This window comes from Sylvia atricapilla, chromosome 8, assembly GCF_009819655.1.
Source record: "Sylvia atricapilla isolate bSylAtr1 chromosome 8, bSylAtr1.pri, whole genome shotgun sequence".
In the NCBI taxonomy this organism is placed as follows: domain Eukaryota; kingdom Metazoa; phylum Chordata; class Aves; order Passeriformes; family Sylviidae; genus Sylvia; species Sylvia atricapilla.
Genome location: NC_089147.1, coordinates 20,142,115 through 20,167,954, shown reverse-complemented (window position 1 = coordinate 20,167,954; position 25,840 = coordinate 20,142,115). Strand labels below are relative to the sequence as shown.

Sequence of the window (25,840 nt, the reverse complement as noted above, 5' to 3'; positions counted from 1 at the left end):
TTTTAGAACAAACCAGATATTTATTTAACCAAAATAATTTGCAGAAGTTAAAAACAGAAGCTACACAAATGGCTTTAACAAAGGCGCACGTTCTCTCCCTTTCAAATAAAACTATATTTGACACCATATTTAAAAAACAACCAAAAAACAGGGGTTCAGGACTTCCACAGGAAGATTTTTTAACAAATTTGCCAGCTTATACCACTGAGCACAAGAACTAGCTGCAAATGTGAAACATGCTCATTTTCTTACTTCTTTTTGAAAGCCTACTAAAGCTACAACTATCACCTGCATTATACTCTAGAACATGTTAAAATTCACTGGAAGAACACAAGGGTTTTGAACAAGGCCTTAAGGAAAGTCAGCATCAGGGAACAATAATCGTAAGTGACATCTCTGCAAGATCTGAAAGACTACTTAGAGGTCACATTTGTGTATTAAAACACACATTCTGCATTGGACTCTGATGACTCTTCTAGGACTTTGAAGACACCCATTCTTTCCTTTTTTGTTTTTTCAGAGGTCTTCATTTGATCTGTGATTAAAACAAATCAAAGGTCAACAAGACCAGGCGTAGCAGAAAACAGATTTGGAAAACAAGTTGACAAAACCATTTTGCTAACCAATTGGCTACTAGAAGTTTGTGTTTGAAAATATTTTTCAGCTGTATGCTTTTAGGAAGAAAATCCAACATCTCTGGCTAAATGTGCACAGAAGGGCAGTTCTACAAGCTGTCTGAACTAGTCTCACTTTCCTGAAAAAATACCCAGAAAACATTTTTAGTGAAATTTCGCGCAGAAACACAAAGTTACAGCCCTGGTAAGCAATACTCTTTCCAAAAATGTAAAGACCTGAAAAGTTGTTTTCCTGGCAATTGCAATCACTTCGTTGCCTTTCCAGTGAGTATTACGCTCATGACAAAGTACTATATTTATATAAATTTAGTAATTATGGCTTACCAGGGTGGGAGCTGGCATTTCACTTTCTAAGGCACTAACTGCAGTTAGCTATAGCAAATATTCAATCTATGACGCCAGAGTAGTATCTTTGTATTAACATTTTTTGACAACTTCATTATATTAATTCTAATTAGCATAGCAAAGAAGAAAAAATCAACCACAATAAATATGTTGCACACTAATAACACAAGATAAACAGCACCTTCTTCAACCTGGAAAGAGAAATCCAGTTGTTTCACAGTCTGAACTTGCAAAGATATAACCTTATCCATTCATCAAGAATAATTTTCTATATTATCAGTCAATTAACTGGAATAAGCAGTTTTACAGAACAATGCCTTACATTTTTTTTTCCAAAATAATCTAAAATGTAGCAGAAGTTTCCTAAGACAAATTCATTTTACACAAACTACACACTTATTTAAGGCGAAATTTTTTACTTCTAATTTCTGTAATGACTGGGGGTCTTGTTCCTGTATCTATGCTTGGAGTTCTGTTCTGCTAAAGATGCTGAGGGAAACAAGGCATACTAAATCTACTAATCATATAAAAGCATTCTAGATCTATGAACTGGACAAGAATTTTTCCTCTAAGGAAAGTTAAGGGCTTTTTTCAATGGTATCTTGGCCTGATCAAGCACCAGAATTTGCAGACAACTTCAAAAAAGAGTTGTGGTTTGGTTGGGTTTTTTTGCTAAATAGCTGGCCCACTGACAAGCCACAGGAACTCTGAAAAGCTTGATTTCTTTCCTCCAAATGTTAGACTTGACTTTTCCCCCCCCAAAATGTTAGACAATGTTCGATAAATGTATTTTGAATTATGACAGTATCAAAGCATGTTTTTAAGTTTGCTGGAGAATAATTTCTGTTTTGATCAATTACAGCAACTCTCCTTGAAAGCTGCTTTGCAGAACACCTCCTAATCTTTGCTAGTCATTCACAATATGCTCAGGGTACAGCATGCCTGAATGTGGTTTTCTGCAATACTTTAATACTTTTGTCTAAGTTGTGTTATTTCTTCTACAGCAAACCATATTGAAAATGTCAACAAAGGGACCAAAGGGTCCTTTGCCAAATGGACAACACAGCTGTAGGGAAAAGAAGCTATGGCAGCTTTCTACATACAAAGGCTCTTACAAAGTATGAATTTACTGTTGGACAGAATAAAGAAAACATAAAAACTCAGACTTACCAATAAGATCACTTCTATCCAGAAGTAACTCCAGATCATTATCACTGATTACTTTTTCTTTAGATCCTTTAACCTCCCTGTTAAACAAGGAATAATCTCTCAATACAGATAAAAGCATGTTAGTATTGCACAGAAGTCAGTTCTCCCATGTAGCAGAATCCCTGGCACATTCTTTCCTCTATGAAGATCCACTTCATAAGACAAGAGAGCTCTTGACAGCTGCTTGCAAGTTAAGTTACAAACTCATGGTCCAAGAAAATATGAAATCTGCATACCTCTCATAGTCTCTGGATTTCAGTAATTCTATTAATTCCTGAGGGTCCAGGAAGCTTTTTGACTGTGCTAGACCAGATTTTCCACCTTTAAACTGATCTGTAGAAAGAATAAATTTTAAGATACACACAAAGACTGGAACAAATTACTGTTGAATATCAAAACTAATGCTAGGTTTCATTGTTTTAACCCTCAGACAAACACACCTTACAATAATAGACACAAACTCAGATGTATGAAGGTTTGCATGCGGGCCTTTCACTATCTATAATGTGTATGTATGTAGATATATATGTAGTATGCAGAACTGATTGAAACACCAATTCAACGTGCTCACATGCACACACACAGCAGAAAAGCCTTTAGTTCTACTTACGGTAAAAAACATTGTAAATAAAGTTAGATGGTGGATGCTGAAGTTTGTTGCCTTTGTATTGTAAGCTGGTTAAAACAAAGTAAGTAGTATTAACCACAAGACAGGAAGTATGTGAAAGATGTGGTTTGCAGAGAGGACAAATAACAAAATAATACTCCTGATACAGGCTGCTTTTTTCAGACTATGCTAGCACCTATTTACAGCAAATCTAGATGTCAGTCCAACTGTAAAAAAATTACACAAGATTATTACCTAACCAAAGCTGAGCATGGATCAAGTCAAGCTTCGTCTTACACATTTCAAGGAGACTGACAAGACTTGCAGTTCTGTGCCAAGTTTCTTCAGTTTTTATCAATATATGTACTCATTTTATTAATGTGCCTTCACTGATTCCTTTCATCACACTGATCTTCCTTCCTGTATCTTGGTCTCAGAAATCCTTCCTACCTCCTTTCCCATCTCCCTTCAAGAACTGAGTTTACCTGTGAAGTGCAAATCAGATTCAAGTTCCAGAGTGGTCTGAGCTACAGGATTCTCTCCCTCATTAACATCTACAGCAGTGACACACATGCTTCAGGTCCTTTCATGCATTAGTGATGCTGTCTCACCTTTTAGCTTTCAGAGTGTCACAAACCACGTGATATTAAATTAGTGCTGTGCAAGTCTCAAGTTGCCATAATAGTGATACAAGAAAAACAGAGCTTCCTAAGCAACTTTCTTCAATGTAACAGAAGCACAAGATGGAAAGCCAGAAAAAAAACCCCACTGTTTTGTAACAAATTCCAGTTCTTACGCTTCAATATTTGTACTGTATATACCCCACATGGTTAGTTTTGTGATACTCCTTCCTCATTTACTTCTCCAAAGTTCCAACACTTTTTAGATATTCACAGTAACAGGATCCATAACATCAGCTTTACATTTACCCAATGAATCCAATGGTTTCTGAAATGACATCCCTACCTAAGCTGCAAGATTTACATGTGATACACCAACAGATGCCAAGGTAAATACTGAAGTTACTGCAAAACTGCAGGCATTGACACCTAGCTTCCTTCCAGTACAAGCAGTCCCTCTCTCCAGTGCTGCCTTAGTACATGGCAGTTGTTTATTAAAGCCCATTCTGTGCTTATCTTGCTGCTTGGGTTTTAACTTCAGTTTGGACCATTATCAAATCATTTAAAAAACAAAACTAAAGCAAGAAAGTGTACCAGTCAATAACATGCTTATAAAAGAGGCAGCCCTGGCAGTCAAACCAAGACAGCAGTGCAAAAAGATTACAAAGAAAAAGGCTAATAGTACTAGGATCGTTAGGCCTGACTGTGCAGTAGGCAGAGGTGTGACCTTTTTGCCCCTTTATGCCCTCATGAAAAGGCTTTTTTCCCCCTCAATATGAGAACACAAGAATGATGAGAAGTTTTTAACCCCTCTGGAAGTTTAATATAAAACTAGTTATTGTTTAGAAGCAAAGTGAAAAGAATTGCAATTCTTCAAGTGAGCTTAATGTTTAGAAATTGCTAAATTTAAATTTAAAGAGCTACAGTCTTGATTGTCACAAACAGAATAAACTACAGAAGCAAAGCAGGATTTCTATGGGTCTGTACAAGAAAAACTCATCCCCCAAAAGGGACACTTCAAAGCAATCACATTTTAAAGACTTTTTGAGTTTGACAAGCCCCATAAACAAGAACATCACAAGAATTACCAATTGTTCTGTACATAAACCAAGGGCTATTGTTCTATTTATCACTGGCCAGTTCTTCAAACAGGACTGGACTTCTGTGGTTATAACACAACCGACAGAGGCAAACAGGATAGTGAAATTTGTCAGCTTGAGATTTAAAGAAGCAACATATGTTGACATGAAGTCCTAAGAGAAAAATACTAACTTTTATGGATAATCAGCTTCTCCAGCTTCCTCTTGGCAGCGGCTCTCTCCACAATCTTCTGGTCAACAGTATTTGCTGTCACAAGACGATAAACAACTACTGGCTTTGTCTGACCAATTCTGTGACACCTGTCTTGGGCTTGCAAGTCTGACTGGGGGTTCTGAGCAGATAAAGAAATAAATCAGTAACAATTTAGTTATGTCATTATCTTTTTTTTAAAGGGCATATCACATATGCAGTAGTTTTGATTGAGAGCTCAGAGTCAGTGCAGAAGCAGAAGAGACATGGTGTAATAGAATTCTACCTCTCTTGACTCTTAAGCTTACCCATGGCAAGCTCTGCTAGCATAGCTGCACAGGCAGAGAAACCCAATCAGCCTGGACTGCTTCTGTACCATGTGCTGCAGTTTCCTACAGATAGACATGGTTAATATGACAGATTTAGAGGACAATTTTAGTTGTAGGTTTGTGTTGGGTTTCTTTGTTGGACGGTAAGAAAAAGTATTTTTAAAGTTTCAGCTATTTCTAAAGCGGAAAACAGCAGCATTGTCCACTAAAATAAAGTGAAGATGCAGAGGTCCTCAGTCGTTTCCTTCCATACCTCTCTTCTTCCCAGTCTCCAGACTTACAGGAGCAGCAGAAGCATAGCTAGCTAAAACATGTGGTAAGTCACAGAGGAAATTCACAGAGCTGGTATTAACATGGCAGCTACACTCAAATTTAAGCAATAAAAAGAAGGAAACCTACTGACAACATAAAATAAACCTTCTGCTTTTGGTAACTCGGGGGCAAACTCAGAAACCAACTCTAACGTTGTATTCAGTAACCCAAGACTTTTCAAATGAAGCTGTACTATTTCACAGAAAAAATGTTTGCACATGCTACTATTACCTTCATATAACACCTCATTAAAGTGATAGAAATTATCTATATCATAACGACTTGGTAAATTATTATCAAAAACAGCAAGAGAAAGCATTTTTTGACACATATTTTTAGGTTTACAGTCTGTCAACATACCCAGTCACTGTCATATATGATAACTGTGTCTGCCGTGGTTAAGTTAATGCCCAGGCCTCCAGCTCTTGTACTCACTAAGAACAGGAAGATGTCAGGGTCAGTATTAAATTGATGCATCTGGAAGAGATTTCATCTATTAAAAAATGTAGATGGACCAAACATAACATGGCTAATGTTTTATTTTGAGAGACTTGTTTAAAAAGATGAACACAGAAAATACAACAGAAGTTGTCAGAAGTTTTAAGAAGTACTGCATTTTAGGCATACCTCAAAGTAATGGTTAGCAGCACACTTTACTGCTTCATTATTTCTGAGCTGCAAGTATTAAGGCAGAAGACAGTTTTCAGCATAGAGGTGTTTTGCCTATTAAAGGCAAAGTGCTGTGTAAAATCATATCCCAGCGTCACAGCAAAAGCAGAATTTGCTAGTGTGTTCAGATGGCATGTCCATGTACTTACATTTTTTTCTCTCTCTGAGTAGGACATAGAGCCATCCAATCGACTGAATTTGAACTCTCTCAGGTAACAGTAATCCATCAAAATGTCAAGCATCATAGTCATTTGTGAGAACAACAAGACCTACAAAACCAGAAAGATTCCTTAATAACATTTTTTGTTCATAAGGAGATGACTGTATCTCATCCCTCCAATAATCTTCAGGTTTACCTTATGTCCTCTCTTTTTAAGTTCTGGAAGCATTCGGTCCAAGAGTAGAAACTTGCCTGAATTTTTTACTAGATCTTCATCAACCTTGGAACAGGGAAGAGGGGATCATATATTACGAGAGAAGGAGACCAATGGCTTCCCCAACTCAGAAGCATCAACAAAAGCTGTCTGAAATCTCATTGAAACAAATGTGCACCATTTTCTTAACTAAAAGCCGTAATACTAGAAGTAATGTTAATTTTAGCAAACAACACTGAATCACTTAAAGCATAACAAAACTAAATTGAAGCCCACATTTCATATGCCCAAATGATAATTTTTTAAAACTAATTACTTTTTGCCCCATTTCTAGAAGGAGAAACCCTCATGTTGTTAATTTTTCCTCATGGGATAGCGCTGCTTTTCCTTTCCCAGCCTGTAATTAAGGCACAAGGCTCCCACCTACTGGACACAGGGAGGCACCCCTGAACAAGTTATTATCCATCAGCCAAGTGGCAAATGTTCATAGCAAATTTTCACACTGCTGCCTTATACATTTCTTCAAGAGAGCTTAGATCTAATTTGTGCCATGGGCTAAGGGCAGGGATATAGAAACTTCTATGGTCTGAAACATACAGCAGCCACCTGTAACTGCTAATTATGAATACATTGTCCTGAGCTAGTACTAACTCCTGTGGGTGGTGTCAGCTGTCAAACAGTCTCCATTTTCTACACACTAATTTTCCCTCACTTCCCTGACTGGAAAATCTGCTTTTTATGCACTGACTTTACATTGATACACTTCAACAGCTTACTCTGGAGTACAGCAGGGTCTGTTATCACTCACCAAATAGGAAACATGACTACACATACCTTCAAATCTACATTTAGAATATGAAAGCAACCTCCAGTTCTTCAAGATTGTTTAAATTCAAAATTATTTCATACTCTCTCTTATTTTCACCTGCTTTATGTAGATTAAACTACCAGCTGGTCTTTGTGATACAATGTGGATTTTTTTGCTTTTGAGGAAAGATGGTGTATTTGCTGAGCAGAATACTCTTTAACTTGGTTCAGTTCTTCAACAACTCACACTTAAATGTTACCACTGCACCTCCTGCAGCATGTACCGTTTACTTTATGAACAGTTCACCAAGGGTAGCATTTGTTTTGAAAAATAACCCTGGTGCCGAGATCTTGAGGCAGCCCCTAAAGCACCTGGAGTCAGTGGAAGCCTGCAACTCTTTGAATGAATGACTCTCCACAAGGGGAAGAGCACTGTCACAATGAAGAACACCGCAGCACCACTGTGCAAAGGCTGAATGGGCACAGCAGCTGAACAGATCCTTGCAACTGCTGCTGCAGGAAGTTTCAAATAATGATTCAGTATACTGCTGGAATTCAGCAGGATGCATATGCCAAAATACATTGAAAAGGTCATTCTTTACTGCCATCAGCTCCCAGTCTATTGCTTTTTAATGCCTGGAATAAATTTTCTCTAATGCTTTTAAAATGTGTACCTTGAACTGTTGTGTTGCAGGATCCAAAGGATACTCAATAAGGTAGGGGTGATTACAACACTTCCTCAATAACATCATAACATTCTGCAGTTTAAGGTTCACCTCGGAATCCATGGGAATGCTCACTTCTACCACTGGCCTTGAAAAGATACATCTTATTAGTACTGAAAGTGTCCTGTTATTATGCTACAAATATTAGTGAGAAAAAAAGCCCTACAACAAAATCAAGCAATGGAGTCACATGCTGTGATATGTCCTCCAAATCCCTTATAGTTTGTAAAGCATATTACCAGACAAAACTTCTTAGAATGCCACACTTGGCAATAAAGGCAGAACTGTTTGCCATTATTGACGTAAAATGTAAAAGGGTAGTCAGCAGTAATTAGAAGCAGAATTTGACTTGTGCAAGTCACCCAGGAAAAAAGGGAACAGAAGCAAGCCCTCACCAGACCACATGGTCAGATTTCCTGGGGAACAATACCTAAGATGTGCCAGAATCAGCTCTCTGCCTATCCCAATTTGGCCACATTGCAGGAATGACACCGAATACAGCTATTTAGCTCTTCTACATGAAAGTACTTCTACATGTCCAGCTTAAGGGGTCCATGCATACCATAATTCTAACACAAACATAGATTTAGTTGTCTCTTCTTACAGGCTACACCAGGCTAGAATAAAAATTTAGCAAAATAAACCCTTTTCAGCCTGAAGATTTTCCTTATGCCCAAGGAACTTTCAGCCAATTTAGAGCCACCAACAGAAAGAAGTGGAGGAAATTTGGAGTGACAGTGTTTGTCTTTCTAAGCAGCTGTTATGCATAATGGGGTCCTTCTCTCCTGTGGATGGCTGAATACCTGCCTGCCCATGGGAAGCAGAGAATCAATTCCTTGTTTTGCTTTGCTTTCATGTGCAGCTTTTGCCTTCCCTATTAAACTGGCTTTATCTCAAACCAGATTCTCCAGCTTTTACCCTTCTGATTCTCTCCCCAGCCCCACTGATGGAGCTGTGAGCAAGAAGCTGTGTGCAAGAAGCTGTGTGGTGCTTGGCTGCTGCCTGGGGTTAAACCACAACTGAGTCCTGAAGTTAAGTCTAACTCTAACAAGCCAGTGACTGATGGTACAACCATTGCTATCATGGCCCAGTGAATACCAAGTAAAATCAAATAAACCATAAAGCTACAAGGATAGTGAGTAACTAAATGCCATTCTTCCAGATCACTTTCAGTAAGCAAAGCTCTGGAAGCAAATTAAGAGGGAGACAGACAGGGAAAAAAGTCTTTCAAGACAGGCACGCACCTCTCTTGTTCTACTTCCTGTTGCATTTTGCTGATTAATTTTTCCAAATCATCAGGTGAACCATTATGCTCTTCACAATAATCAACCACTTTCCGACTACGGCGTTTTGGTCGGCCTGTAGAGCTCAACTCAACGACTTCTTCCTGCGGGAAATGAGAACACTGCCATCAGCAGCAGCCAGCTTCCAGATCAAAGCCTGTGTTGATCCAAGAATTCTCAAAACTGAAAAGAGGCCTCAGTGATGTCCATCAGGCAACACTCATTCAGACTCAGAAGCCTAAATTTTGGCTATGTAGAATATGCACCTAAATTGTAAAGGTCTGCAAATGTTGATTTTGAAAGCTTCTGTTTGATTTAGAAAAGCTACATTCATATCTTATCGATTCCAAGCTGAAACTGTCAACTCAATAAAAATAGTGCTCTTTCCCTCCCAAGCTACAAGTAATCAAGACCATATTTACACTTACATTGTTTTAGTTCTGTGCCACAGGCCTATCACAATAACTGCCACTGAATTTGGAAACAAATACATCAGACTAAAAATTTAAGGATAAAAGCAGGTTTAGTTACAACGGTAATGAAGTAGTAGCAATATGGTTTGGCATACCAACTATTAAAAGCAAGCACATTTCTAACATCCCTATCCGTAGGTACCTCGTTATTTCCAAGCAGTTTCCTAATGGTGCGATTGACAATGGCAGTATAGAACGTTTCCTGCTTCTTTGTCAGAGGGGCATACACCACAACTTCTCGTTTAGGGGGAACCTCCAGAGCAACATCCGATTTCAGCCTTCTCAGTAAGAATGGGGTCAGAATCTGAAATGGTGAGCAGAGGCTACAATTACTCAAAGCTGTCAACACAACTAGTTTAAGAAAAAAGAAAACAAGACAACACCACAGAAGCAGGCCTACTAATGTAATACTATTTTGCCAGTTTAAAGTAAGAGAGTTAATGTCCACATATATTTAGTTTTTTAACATGTATGCCTACTCAACACTTTCATGTTCATGCTGGTACTAATGTGTTGAAACAACACACCCATTGACATTTTAAAAATTCTGAAGTGCTTAGTAGTTGTTAATTCTGCACCCCTTTCTTACAAATTCCAGCAACTGAAAGTAATCTTATTACAAAACTGCTTGTTTGGTTTGTTATATTTCTTAAATCAAGGTTTTCTGAAAACTCCTAAAACTTTTAACCAAAATAAATAAATTGTCAACAACAATTATACATAGAAGATACAGTTTAGGTCCCTCACCATCAGCTTATAATGGAAAAATAAATTATAGGTCTGTAAGCATTTACTTCCACTCACTCTCTTAAAAAAGAGCTTTAAGTGTAAATTTGAAGACAGCTATATTATATAACTAGTTTGTCAAAAGGTATTCTGCTCAATACCTAAAAGTTACTAAGTTCCCTCAAAGTTGTTTTAACAAAATAAATACACTGATTAAATCTCTTGTTGAATGGAAGTCTGTAACTGCAAATAAGTTTGACTAAACTTAATTCAGTTCCAAGAATAAAAATGAGTGGCTATCAAAGAGATATATTGTTCCTTTAGCATTTGTAAGTGTTGTAAAGATTGAAAAAACACCCCACAAGTCTAAGTCCAGAAATGCCACAATAAAAACCTTAGACCAGAATTCAGCATCACAAACAAGACTTTGACACGCTTCATGACGTGAATGGTCAAATGTTACAACTGTATCATAAAAAATACAAAATGAAGGATAAATGAAAACCTGATGCAGCATATGCAAGATGTTTTGCTCCCTTTCTTTAGCAATAATGTCTTCAGCAGTTTCTGTAATGCTGGTAATATCAAACCAGGATTCAAAGCTATAAAAACAAAGCAAGGGAAAAAATAGCTTACTTCATAGCTATCATTATTTTAGTATCTACTCTTCTCTTATCCTGTGATTTTAAAAAATTGAAACACTCACATCCATTATGAAGAGAATTGGTACCAGAGGAATTTCTGAAATATACCTGTCAATTCAGAAACCTGAGGTTTTATGTGATTTGTAAAAATACTTGTACTAGTTGGAATATTCATTATCATCTATTCTAGTCCATCTAGGTTATAGCTTTTTCCAAAAATTAGTCTAAACACTGTTTTGGCAATGCTCTCCCACCTGACCTCCTACTGCTGCAGAAAAGGATCTGTGGGTCCTGGGTCTGCCAGGCTCACACAGCTTCATCCAGCACCTTTGAGAATCTCAAAGCAGCACCAGGCATTTATGATAAAACAAACATCTCTCACTGCAAATGCTCACAACTCAGCTTCCACTATCCAGGGAAATGACAATTAATTCCTTCATTTCCAAAATAACTAAGTGTGAGGCAAGACACACGTCAAAGCCTTTGCCACCAAATAATCATAGTGAATTACAGCCATGCCATGAAACAGCTCTTCACATGCTGATAAGTTTAATTATTAATGACTCCTAATATTACTCAAACAGAACAAACATAAACAGTTTTCCCCATCAGATTGCAACCTACCTTTTCAAATCATCAAACACATCTGGCAACAGGAAGTTAAGCAATGACCAAAGCTCTGCCAAGTTGTTTTGCAGGGGAGTACCAGTCAACAGGAGTTTATTGTCTGTGTTAAATCGTTTCAATTCTCTGATAAGGCGGCAGTTCATATTTTTAATCCTGTGACCTTCATCTACTATCAAGTATTTCCAGTAGCAGCTCTATGAAAATAAAGAGTATTTCAGTAAACTTTGGCTTTATTCCATCAAAACAGGTGGCAGATTAATTAAAGAGCACTAATAAGACTCTTTGATACTGCCAGTTACAAAGGTCCTATTTACTATTTTGCACTTTGCCACACTAATAGAGCTGAGTTCAAACAATTAATGCCACACGTCTGCTTCATGGCGACTGCCATCTAACTTTAGATGGTTAAAACAAAACTACTACAAGCTCATCTTTCTGAAACAACCACTGTGATGCTAACCACAACATTTATACACCAAGTATAATTTTTACTCTAAACATCCCTAACCACCACCTACAGGAAGGTAACAAAAAGAGCAGGTATGCTGTAGCAATCTGCTTTTAGAATCATGTTCTATTTGAAGAACTTAAGAATTAAATTGCAGAGCTACTACTACCAACAAAACAGAAGTGAATGCCAATATACATGCTACAATATGAAACTTATTCTACAGGCAGCTTGTTGTTTTTTTTTTGCTGTGCTCAAAAGCACTGCTCTAAGTACTGAGGCACAACACAGTCCTAGGGCTAAGAGAGCTTAGGTACCTGCAGGGCATTTCTGTCTCGCATTGCTATTTCAAAGGAAGTGATGACCACAGGATAGATTTGCAGTGATCCTTGTCTTACGTGAATTTTACGAACCAGCTTACGACGCTCCTGCTGAGCTCCATGATAGAGCATCAGTGGAATCTGTAAAAAAGAGGTTGTAAGTCAGGACTATGATGCCCACTTTAAGCTAATGGGAAGAGAGTAGAAACAGTGAGATCTCTTACAAGAAGACTGTAAATACACAGCAATACACGGCACAGTTTGTAGTAACCACATAAACAACTACAATCAAAATGATCTTGTAGACAGAAAAAGTTTCAAGGCAAACAATTAGAATATAAATTAAACAATTTGTGTTTTTAAACCTAAGAAAGAAGAAAAGTCTTCATTCATTTTACCTCTGGAGTAAATCTCTTGAATTCAGACATCCAATTTGGAAGAGTAGACAAAGGACCACATACTAAGAATGGACCAGGGACCCCTCGCTCCACCATCAGTGCTATTGTTGCAATACACTGGATTGTCTTCCCCAGCCCCATTTCATCAGCTAAAATGCCATTAATACCATTTTCCCAAAGCATCTGGAGAAAAAAAATAAGAAAAGGTAAATGCAAAGTAATCAACACACACTTGGAAAAACAAAGATCTTTAGGAATGTAACATCAGTGGAAATTATCTACGAGGCCCATTTTATGTAACAGAAGAAGATAATTCTATTATAAAAATAAATACAAGCATCTTGTAAATGCTGGATATTCTCATGTAGATGTATACATTCCTAGCCAACCAAGTACCTGACCAGGGCACAAAAAACCAGAATAGTTATCAAAGGAAAGTTTCTAACTTAGTGTTGCATTAGAAGGCACTTTAACTGCACGTACAACTTGCATTACCCAGGGTTTTACTCATCCCAGCTCCAAAAATTCACTTGGCTCTGCCCTCCAAAAGACCAAATGACTGAGCTGACATTTCAGTGGTATTCTACTCAAGAAGCTTCTGTAGGCATGGAGCTCCTGTAGCTACCTCCACAAGAAAAAGGTGCACTTCCTGGCCAACACAGCCACCTGCTCCAGCCAAAGTTCTTTGTGCAGACACTACATACACTGACAAATAACAGAGCAACCTCTCTCAAAAGAACAGAAACACACAGAAGTGCTCTTTGGCCACTCTCTACCATTCAATAAAGATACTCAAAAAAGTTATAATAACCGAGGGCCCAACTAAGGAAGCTGGTTTTCCCTCCAGAAGAGGCCTGTCTTCACTAGGCACTTTCCAGTAACAGAAGTGAGTGAGCAAGTTTAGTGGCACTCACTTGAGAGATGAGTCTAAACCTGTTGAAACAGACTGTGTATGCTTGTGGGGAGGAAAAGCAGAAAGAAAAATATCAAGAGGAATATTAGATCAGTAGCAAAATTAAAATTAGTTTTGACTCTTAGCAACCTTTTAATTTGGCTTGCATGCTGAAGCAGGTAGAAGTTAAAAATGTATGGGAGTAATTTTGATGGCAAGTTCCTAGTTTTTTATTTCAAGGCAACATTTTTTTTTAACACAGTGTTAATATTACTAGTTAAGACTCTAACATACAAAAAAAATGAAAACTCGTCTGTATCAAGCCTGCAAAGATAACAAGTCTTTGAATACCTTTGGGCTATGTATTGAAGCCTTTGAGAGAGAAAAATATGACTGTCCCTCAGTAGGATGTACAGCCCTTGTGCTTTCACAAACTTTTTGTAAGGAGAGGTTGAGTTGAACAAGAAGATGGATGGAAAAAGGGAAGATGGAGAACACCAGCCAGAAGGTCTAAAGAAAGGCTTAGTAACACCAATATCCTTCCCACACTGAAACATTTTGTTTACTGTTTGACAATTTTTTCATAACACCATGAAAGATTATAAATAACACTCTCCTTTCCACCTCCCCTATACCAACTATGATCACAGACTTCTAATATCTCTTCCCCTCAGCAGCAATTCTGATCGAATTAAATGGCATCCATACCCTTAGCCACTCCATGCCTTCCACTTGGTACCACCTCATTACACCACCAGTAAAGATCTTTGGCTGCTGAAAAGGCACTGGTTGTCCATTAAATTTTCGCACTGGATCAAGAAATTGCTTGGCACTGTGTCGTACAGCTTGACACAATCTGTCCTTAATGACACTATTCGAGTCTCCATTTTTCTGCAGGTCTTCTGGATGCAGGTTGTCAGAAGAGCTTTCATCCTGTAGAAGGAAGGTCAAGGAACATGTGACAAGTGGAATGCACATCAAAGTCTGCTATACTTCTTCCCAATTTACACCAGCCTTAATGTGTGGTGAAGTAATTTAGTCTCTGACACAAAGACTTTCTTTGAGGTAACTGTCCACTTAAGAGCAGACTTTATAGATTCTTTTTTCTTTTAGAATTCAAGGGCAGTGACACCTACTGAAGCTATTTGGCTTATAATGTTCTTCCCATAAAAGTAAACAGACTTCAAACCTTCCTCACAGAGGCTGGCATTCAATGCAGCTATTTCCCTTCTGTAAGCAGAAGGGCTTTCCTTCCTGTAAGCTGTTCTGTGTTAGGAAGCGATTCATACAGTGCATGCAGCTCTTGAACTACAGAAGCAAAAAGGAGACCTGACCTGTTATCTCCTCACTTGACTGTTTAAAAACTACTGTCTCAAGGTCTTAAACACCAACACAAATATTTTTTAGTGAATTCCTGTTTCCTTTATTTCTGAAGCTATTAGCAATCTCTAAAGTATAAATACCTTCAAGCTCAGTTTTTTAAAAAAGTAAAACTTTTCACCTTGGATTTCTGAAATAAGTATTTAAGTGCATTCACTTATACCACCTTTCTAAACTTCAATTCAGAGCTTCAATAACGAGCAAAGATGTTTATTTACAGGCAAAGTTTAGAGATACACCACAAAGTATATAAAAAGCCCTCCCTCCCTTTGGGCTTAGTACTCTTAAACTGGAACAATATGTGTCAACCTACCTGATTTTCCCCTTTACTTTTTTTTGCCACCGATAATATTTCCTGGAAACAAACAGAAAAAAAAAAACCAACCATGCTTATGTGTTTTTCAACCCTAAAGGCTACTGTAATTTCTATTTCATGTAATCTATTCATTCATCTTTTAATTTCTATATACTTTTAAAAGCTTTCCATACAACATCATTAATCACACAAGTGACTCTAAAACAAGACCATACACCAGGTAATACATTTCAATTACAAAGGGTAGCTGAAAGTTCAATTGGCAATGTAGACTCTTCACAGCTTGCCTCCCTAAAAACTGGAAAAAACAGAAGAGCATCCAACCTCTATAGCTGTGACAACATTGAGTGTTACACAGATCTTTGCTCACAGGAGATTACTGATGGCTGATACTATCTGGTAGCCATGTATGAGAATGGAGTGCTCTAAAATATAGATGTCACAGAAATCGGCTCACCCATTCAAAGTTGTGCTACAAAAATCCAGACAACCTATTTACAGTGAAGACATACCTCCTTAGACATAATTTCTGATATGTTGTACGTCCCATCTTCTCTTCCTCTCTTCTTTTTTACACCTATAAGATAATATCTGAGTTTATACAATGCATCAAACATTAAGGAAATCAAACCCACCAGTACTGAAAAAAGGCAAAGCCTAATACATTACCTGATTTCTCCTCTTTGCCATCAGCTGGGTTTTGACCCTAGAAAATAACCACAGGAAGAGGTTCATCATCTTATATATCTCTAACTATCGTGGACACAGAAAAAGAGACGTAATCAGACTCCCACCATTACCTTTGAAAGCTTCTTGAAACATTTCTAATATTAAAGTTTTCAAAAACACAGCAATAAAAATCCAGCTTATTTTTTCTTGTCACTTATTCACTATTTTGGCTGAACAAAGCAAGCACTACTAAAATAAAAAAACTCCTTGAAACAAACTGAAACCATTTTCTTTAATAATAACTAGTCAAAAACATCCCCTAAAAATTACTGTCAAGGTATACAATTTTTAAGCACTTTCTAACAGTCTTACTACAGTTAAAATAAATATTCTATATTAGCTAGATCCTCCAAGTCAAATACTGGACAATCAAACTTACTTATTTTACTTACCTTGATCGAAACAAACATTGTAATTTCTCAGACTTTTATTTAGGAAGTTGCATAAGGTAACTACTTAATCTTACCTTGGCAGATTTTGACATCATCTCTCTCTTTTTTTCTAACTTCTCTTTCCTCCTCTGTTCCTAAACAAAATAAAAACCACACATGCAATTCTTATCTTTCCATTACACCCACAAGGGTACTATTCACTACAGAAGTGAAAGATTACACTGCTAATACAGAGTATTAGCATGTACCATGTACTCTATAGACTTTGTTTTTGCAACCCCACTAAGTTTGTTCTGATGTAGTTTAAAACAATAAAGCAAAATTTGGACAAGAAAATGCCACTGCTCTAAATTGCCTGTTAGTAAATACTTCTAACACTTAAATACAGTAATTTAGAAAGATTTGAACAAAAATATTCCAAATTGCAAATTCATGAAGATTATTACATCTACCTCAATAAATCTTCCATTTATCCAACTTCTATACACTACACATTCATTGCAGAACTGACAGCCATGTTAGTAGCCTAGAATGCCTTTAACAAAGAAGTGCTTTCATGTCTTAAAGAACTTAACATTTTTATTCTGTCTTTTTTTACTTGCTGGAAGCAAAAGGATCCTGAAGAACGAGTAAAAGACCTCGGTATTTATCAGATGGTGCAAGATTTAGTACTGAAACATGCTTTCTATTATTTCTATTAATACACCAACGATGAATTTGAGCTGACAACTCAACTAGAGAAGTATTTTGGAGAGGAGATTCCTGCAGTCTATCAAGTGGCTCCTTTTCAGAAAAGGCTGTTTTTCTTAATCTTTTCCTGCTTTTCCCTCTCTCTCAAGCATAAAACCTTGCAAGTTTGCCCATAAAGGTACAGTTAAAAAAATCAAGACAAAGCTAGACATGAACTAAGCAGCCCATGGATTAAAAAAGAGAGGACACCTAACACTGTTTCATGGAAGCTCTTGTTTGGGAACAGCATGGCCTCAGACCACTGTAATTTACTGATTTTTTTGAGGGAGGCCTAAGTTAGCAGACAGAGGGTACATCTCATCCTCAGCTTTCAGTTAAAAACACAAACAGGCTACTAAACTTCCTAACTGTCAGTTCTTTGCACCTTCTATCTTCCCTCCATGTTTTCTAGCTCCCTTAGACTTCAGTTCTAATTTGAAATACTTACTCTGCTTTCTTTGCACTCAGGCCAAAAGAACTGTAAAGGCACATCAGTGCCACCTTTACATTGTGCAATCTTAAATTAAAATTCATATTCTTCCATGTCTGATTCATCTTTTAATTTACAGAACAAATTCTGAACACTATGAAAAGCATCATGTCATTCCTGTGCACTAGGTTTCAGTAGATTTTAGTGTTACTAATGCAATCTTAAAAACATTTCTACCTCAAACAGCTGGATGGAAAAAAAACCTCCAAACAGACAGCACCTGAAGAATACCTGCTGCAGACAAGAACACACCTACCTCTAGCTGCTGCTGTTCCATTTTGGTTAGCAAGAATTTGGAATAGATGTTGCTTTTTTCAAGCAAATGTTGAAGCCTCTTATAGCGCATTTCACTTGATTCCCTGTCCCAAGAAGTTCGAGCCTGGCCAACAAAAAGAGATGTCAAGCATTTACAGATATGATTGTGATTATACTGAAGAATTGTTCCTCCTGTTAAAACCATCAACTCTCAAGTGTCTCACACACAGATCCTGTTTCTTTCCAGCCATCATTCATCTATGATTTGGACTCACCCGTGGCTATGAAGTGCTGTAAGATCAAAATAACTGAGGGCCACATTCACTTGCATATGCACCATACACACCCCCAGCATAGCAGCATATGGCACTCAAGGGCTCAAAGATGCCTCAACTCCAATTCAGAGACTTAGAGCAAAATGAAATCTCAGTTAATTTGCAGTCTGCAAAATTTGTGAGGGAAAAAACCCTACTTGGCAAATTTCAGCACAGCTTTCCTAATATTATATCCTTTCATGTACATTTACATCAAATTAGTTTCTCATGAAGAACAAAATATACAGACAGCTACAAAACTATCACAGTTTTACAGAGCTCAAGTCAATTCCCAGTATGAAAACAGTAACTTCTGCTCACTTTGCTTACAAAATCCACACATGCTTTTCAAAGTAGCTGCTGCCGAATTAATCAGGGCCGTGCATTTAGAAGTGTGTAAATTTCTCTTTAAAACTTTGATCAAGACACCCCCAAAAAGTAAAAAACATTCATCCTTCTGCACTCATCTAACATTGCCTGCAAAACCGAGGTACCCAACAAGTGACAGAATCATTTAGTTTGGAAAAGACCCAAGATCAAGTCCAAGCATTAACCAGCACTGTCAAGTTACTAATGAACCAAGGATGCCTCAGAAGCGCGACATCTGCCTTTTTGAATGCTGCTTCCACCCTTCCCCAGGCAGAGTGTATCAATGTTTGAGCACCCCTTCAGTGAAGAAATTTTTCCAACAATGTCCCATCTAAACTTCCCCGGCACAATTTGAGCACATTTCCTTTTGTCTTATTGCTTGTTACCTGGAAAAAGAGAACGACCAACCCAACCCCCCGACCTGTCTACAGTAGTTGTAGACTGAAAAGTTTGAAATTAGCATCTCCAAGAGAAACCCAGAGAGACAAGAGGCAGAGCTTTACAAGATGCTTATCTATGTCATTGCCTTCAAACACAGGGGGAAGGGCACGCTAAGTGGCAGAAAAACAAGGGACTCTTCTGAAACTAAATACACCAATAGGCACGGAAATGGGATATTTCCTGAATCATGGGACAAACTGTGTGACACTGAAAGAATGTCTATCCACCCAGAAATCAGAACTTGATTTTCTCCAAGTAACTCCAATCAGGTAGCAATCACCTTGTTCTTTTAAGAGAGAGATCTATCCCCACAATTTCTCTAGGGGAGGAGATTGCATTATCTTGATTTTCTTTGCTTCTGCTCTCCCCAGTCCAGGTTTTTACTTTCACATGACAAGTACCTGAGCTCAGAAAGATCAACTCTCGATGGCAATGCCAAGAGAGAATGTAATTAGAACTAATCTACTTTTTCAGCAAATTGCTATCGCTCACTTTTTATTGGAGTGAAAACAGCATTCTTATTTGGTCAAACTGAAAGACTGGTTTCTCGACCAAATTCAAAAATTTCAAGCGGAAAAAAGCAAACTCAAAGATAAACAGCACTCAACTCTTAAGGACATGTATTTATGCCTTTTGACTCAAGCCTTATGACAGGTTTTTTTTCCCCTTTTTGACTGAAAAGGTCAAAAACTTGCGACTCTGTCACCACTCTACATTCACACATAATTGCACAGTGGTATTTCACCATTAATCCCCAAAAAGAACTGGCAACTCCCTTGCTGAACTGCTGTACAAACCACCTGGCAGAGGATTTGCCAAAGTGACAAAGGTAAGAAACACAGAAGCTGCCCCCCAGGTGAGCCTGTGGTAAGGACAGGAGTAAATCCCCTTGGTCTGACTGGCCCCCGATTGCACAGGGAAAAGGTGATAAAGCACAGAGGACAACGGAGCTATATCCTTGCTAGAGGCAAGTCCTGTGGATTCTCAAGAAATGGAGAATACAAAACAATCCACATCACAGAATTGTTACAGAAGTGGTAGTTGTGAAAGAAATTATAATTTTAAGTCTTTTTCTCAACAGTTCCTGTGCAATGAGAAAATTTGCTCTACATGGGTTTCCTCCTTACCTTCCAGAAGTATTACGTCCAAATTTTTAGTTCCTAGTCCAATCAAGGAATACTTGAAGTTCTGACAGGCTACATCATCACTTACTGTTTACAACAAAGAATATTATGAGACTTCTGGGAGAATTGATATTCCTTTTTAACTAGAGTACCACAAAATAATGCCTCATCAAAACATATCTTTATAAATCCTAACTCGTCTTAGAGAAAGGAAAAAGAGTAATAAGAATTAGTTCCAGGCCTTAGAGACTGGTATTTTTCAGGGCCTTAGAATAATGTGTCAATTCTTAAGATAGGGAAAAAAAAAACCCCTCACCTCATTTCTCTGTAATACTGAGTAGTAGTGTTAGTTCCTTGAAAAAGATATTTAAGGTGCCTTCCAACCCAAACAATTCTAATGGTTTCTTAAAATACAATACTCCAAAAAGTATTTAAGAGAACAGTTCTTTCAAACTTGTATTTCCTTATGTCTGAAACTCAATACAAATTGGCATGTCATCAGAATACTATATAAGGGATCAGCACAGGTCTAGAAGTACCACGCTCTCCTTTTCTCACTCCAAAACAGACTGGTTAGCATCAACCAGTGTTTAACATCACCGTTTGAAAACATTCTCAGCAAGAGGGAAATGAAGCACAGCAATGATTACATCACTTGCGGTGGGGAGGCACCATTTCCCCGAAGCAGTTTTATTTCCGGTAACACAGGAAATCTCCAAAGCACCAAAGCAAACATCGCCTCTCAGTTTGATCACACTTCTGGCAGCAGTGCCAGGTCACAGGCAGCTCCCACACAACTGTGTGCAGGAAAGAGCAGGAGCGCAGTGACCGGCATCAACCCGATCCTTGTTAGCTGGGCGTCCTCAGCTAGACTACTCCATCACTTCTGCATAAACTAGACCTGCTACAGAAACAAACACATAACCAGCCTTATTTCTGGACAGCATCTGCAGAACAGGCCATTTGGCTGATTAGGTTTCTCTCATCAAGGACGAGGGAAAGATGTGTTATGTACACCTCGAGAAACAAAAGCAGGAAATTTTTGTCTTTGATGTTTCAGACAGAAATTCCAAAAAATGCGAACTTTCTATCCTTTTTTGAAATCAGCTCACTTTTTAGGCATTATACCTCACATTTTTAGGCTCAGAAAGACAAAAGCAAAGACGTAATCTTCTCTCTGCAAATTTCAATGCGTATAAAATGCAGCAGGCTTCTCCCTAAGTGCAAGAGTTCACCGCTAACCTCCAAAAACAAAAAGAAAAATGAGGGCCCCCGGAGGATGATCAAAAGCCGCTTATACACCACAGCACGGCCTTTATCAACCCCTGGCGTTTGTTTGTTTTGAAACCCAAGGAGCTGCAGGGCCCCGGCCCCCAGGTACCCTGACAAAGCCCGCGGCCGGCGGGGACCCCTGCCGCCGGGCCGCCCCCGAGCCGCCCCTCACCTTCTCCAGCATCTGCCGCTCCTGCTCCAGCCCCGCCGCCTCCAGCTGCTCCTCTTCCTTCAGCATGGCCGGCGTGATCACCGCCGCCTCTGCCTGCTCCCCCATGTCGGCTCCCAGCGGTTCTGTAAGGAGCGCACGGTTACTCACGGTTACTCACGGTCCCGCCACTGCCCGAGTTGCGGGCGGGCATTGCCCTGCCGCGGCCCCGCTCCCGCGCGCGCCGCCTCACCGCCGCCTCGCGAGAACAAAAACCGCGCGCTGCACAAGCCGCGCGAGAGGTGGCGCCGTTCTCGCGAGACCACTCGGCCCGCCCCCGGCCCGCGCCAGGCCATCTTGGCTCCTGGCAGGCTCCGGGCACGGGCGGGGCATGGCGGCGGGCCCGCTGTTCCCTTTGGAATGGGCTGCCAAGGGAGCTGGTGGTGTAACTCTCCCTGCAGATGTTTATGGAAAGGCTGGATGTGGCACTTGGTGCCGTGGTGTAGCTGGCAGGGTGGTATTCGGTCACAAGTTGGACTCGGTGATCCCAGAGGACTCCTCCTGACGGATTCTGCGGCTCTCCCGCTCCCGTGCCCCGGTGCCCGTCGCTGCATGGGCACGGGGAGAGCAGGACAGGGCACGGGCTCGTGGGCTCCAGCGGGCCTGCGGGCTTCCCTGGACACTGCTGCTTGTGCCACGAGAGGGCAGCGGAACGCTGGAAATCCGGACGGGAGCGCACGCACCCCAGCCGACGGGAAACCCTCTTTCCCAAAAGAGGCACTACGTTAAAGAAATATTTCCACTGTTCAGAGCACAAACATTTCGGCTCCACGTAAATAACACAGGCTGTCAAAATAACAGGGCTTATCGCTTCAGATGCTGTGCTGGTAATTACGTCTATTTGTCAAACGAATTACTATTTTAAACTTGCTCCACGCACATGGCAGCCTGCGCCAGGAGACCTGGAAAGGGGGAGGAATAAAGAAGAAAAGAAAGGCAAACAAATCTAGTAATAACTGAGGTGGATGGCATTCTTCTCATTCCCAAAGCCTGACAGGCCGATTCTGGATAATGTGGCTTATGCAAAAGTAATTCTCTTCTCCGAGGCATAGTTCAGAAGTTAACTGGAGATGGTTCTGCATCCATTTGAGGGAATGTTAGCAGGGAGTAATGTTATTAATCCAAATAAAGTTATTTTATAGGCCTGGTGGCAATCAAATGCACCTTTTTCAAACCTCTGTTTTACTTGCAAATATTCTCAAAACATCACAGTGAATAAACAAAAAAAAATTCGCTTATTTTCTATGGCACTTTTCATTCTGTAAAACCTAAAATGCTTTCAAAACTATACCTTTAAAGTAGAAAAATCAACTAAATGACCACTGAAAGGCATCCAAGCTGCAATATGATGATGGCTGCAGTGGTTCTCAACACCGTTGTAGTCAGGAAGCAGGGAAGATGCCACTAGAACTTTAGGAGCACTTTGGAGAATTGCAAAGATTTTGTCGGAGATATGAACAATAACCTTTACTACTTTAACGAAAAACCACCATTAAATCTTTGTTTCCCAGAAATTGTTCTTATCCAAAAAGAATAAAGTAAAATACATAATAGAATGTTCCATCTCGCTCCTGTGTCCATACACATTATTTTGTAACATCATTTAAACCATTTCTAGAATGGTGAGACACACATACTCCACCTTACCTCCGATTAACACTTAAATGAGATGGCCTTGTTTCAGCCATTTCCTGCCCTGCCCAACACCTTGTCTGCAAGCAATTTGGGATGGGAAGGGATTTGCCTGTGGAGAGTGGCATTGTGGTTCCCTGTGGGTGGCTCAGCATCACGATTGCCATTCGTTTTTGCAGGGAGAGGCTGTGCTGTTGTGCAGGGACTCTCGTCCTCCCTCCCATCACAGCTTCCGTGGCTGCATCCACATGCATGTCCCGTGGACCTCCCGCTATGCCCTGCAGCAGGAGAGGGGCTCTGTGAGCTTTAGGAGAGCTAAAGCTTGCCTCTGTGTGCAGTGTGTTTCTGTGTCCAACTAGTTGTAATTTAGATCTAGAATATTCTTTTCCCTGTTTATTGGTAAAAGTCATCAGGAAAAAAATGATTGAAAGGTAATTAGCCATCTCTTTGGTGACATATCCAACACCCGCAAAACATGATGCAGTGAAAGCTTTGTAAAACATGTCTTTTAAAAAAACACTTGAGATAAATGCTACCAGATCAATCAGTTGTGGTTGAAACCTGTTGGACACATACCATTGTCTGGTTTTAACATCCCACAGGCAGACAGACACGTAGAAGGGGAGTGTGCAAAAGATTCATGTCCAGTCTTGCAGACAAGGGCTATTAGCCTGACTTAGCACATGTGAGTGGGGTGATGTCAACAAACATCCTCCCCCAGATCCACCAGATTCCACTACTGTGGAATGAGTATGTGCTGCTTGTCACTGCTCCTCTCCAACTGCTCTCAAGACTGAGACATCAGTATTTGATATTAAAAGCCTGAGGTAACAAGGGGAATAAGGCAGTCCCTTATGTAAATTGTTCATGGGGTAGATTCTTAGGTATTTGGAATAGGGCTATTTTTCCAACAATATGTCTTAAGTGGGCAGAGCTGAGAGCACCTTCCACAAGTGTAGCAAGATCCAAAAATTTACATGTTGCCGTGGCATAAATCTTCATTCACTGCTTAGCCCAAGCAAAGAAGTCGTAACATGTAGCTTCTATCTAGAGGCAATTTGTTTACCTCATTAATCAATGACTTATTACTGCAGAGCAGAAAGTCACTGGTACGTCAGCTTTTGTTTCAGAAGATGAAAGTCCCTCATAACACACCTGGACGCTCCTATATTCTAAGGCAAGGTGCAGAGAAAGATGAACCTAGTGGCAAAGAGGGGGCTGGGGGAAATTACAGTGCAAGAGAGCAGATAAGAGTTAGAAAAATGCAGATTGTAAACAAAGACGTTTCTGTTCCCAGGTTGGCCAAGTGGCTGCTGCTAAGTCACAGTAACCCTAGGTTGTCACCTTTGAATTTTACTTGTCATTCTGGTATGCAATAGAAGAATGTGTGTCGTTTCATCATGCTCCTTGCCTGCACAGGTTACCTAATTCATTTACTACAAACTATAAAAGTAGCTCCTTGTACTAATTGCCTTGTCTGCTGGGGTGACCAAAGAGGAAGCTGGGACTTTGAAACCAGATGGTTTTCTTTAGATGAGAAAAGTGAGACATACAAATTCAGGCTATTTTGTCTTGTTTTATTCCCTCACAATATATATACAAAGCTTTCCTACTCCTGATAAAATGAGAAAGTCTCAAAAACACTCCAGCAGATAGCAGTAGATCCCTGACATTTGCTCACTGGTGTTCAAATTTAAATGTTTCTTTTTCCCCTTTTTTTTTTCCGTTGTTGTTGTTTGTTTCCTTAAGAATTAAAGGCTGCTAAAACGCAGTAGTAGAAGCCAAGGAAACTGGTTGCTCTTCTTCAGAGTAACAAACACTGTTATGAGTAAAAGAAATACTATAGCACGATTCTAATCTCCATCCACGAGCACAATCTTCAGGTGGTCAGAAATTTCTGTCCAGAGGATTGGCAATTTTCAGTAAAACTCTTGTAACTGAAAGTTTTACATTGAGCTGGGAGACGTGTGGGAAAAAATAAGGGAAGTGTCCGGAGTCTTGGCAAGTGACCAGCATGCTGTATATGCAATAACACTAGATGGCTGCACAGTCTCCAAGAAACTGCTGTTGTCTGCAAATTTGATTTTGCAGCTTGTGCACCTGAAATACACATGGTGAGATGTGTTGATCGGTGGAGTGTGTTTGTGTGCCAGCCCCTCTGTGTTATTAGGCAATCCAGTTCTCTGAGCTGGCAGGCAGAGCTGCAAGATGGGCATTTGCTGACAGCTGGACTTATGCATCCCAGCAAATGACAGGAATGTCACGTTGTGCTGTGGCAGCCTTCCTCCAGATTTGCTGTGTCCCTGTCACCAGGGGCTAAATCACATGTGAAGTAACTTCTGAGATGCTCATTTCCAACCTGGCCTTTTGAGAAACCTCATATCCACATAACTGCCAGGCAAAGGGTGGAGTATGCAGAGGGAGGCAGAAACCTCTGTGGGCATCCAGCTTTAATC

At 39.5% G+C, this 25,840-nt stretch overlaps 1 protein-coding gene across 1 annotated transcript; it reads right to left on the bottom strand.

Moving 5' to 3' along the window:
- Window positions 1–21,898, bottom strand: HELLS (helicase, lymphoid specific). The gene is made up of 21 exons (XM_066323974.1): window positions 21,717–21,898; window positions 18,026–18,148; window positions 16,625–16,684; window positions 16,099–16,135; window positions 15,942–16,006; window positions 15,427–15,468; window positions 14,442–14,666; window positions 12,842–13,024; window positions 12,441–12,584; window positions 11,673–11,869; window positions 10,910–11,006; window positions 9,821–9,982; window positions 9,167–9,309; window positions 7,872–8,010; window positions 6,373–6,456; window positions 6,166–6,285; window positions 5,708–5,824; window positions 4,689–4,848; window positions 2,426–2,522; window positions 2,151–2,227; window positions 1–535 (listed from the first exon to the last, which is right to left on the bottom strand). Exons 1-21 carry the CDS (start codon window positions 21,819–21,821, stop codon window positions 438–440), a joined length of 2,475 nt encoding a protein of 824 aa, XP_066180071.1. The 5' UTR covers window positions 21,822–21,898; the 3' UTR covers window positions 1–437.
- Window positions 21,899–25,840: the final 3,942 nt, after the last annotated feature.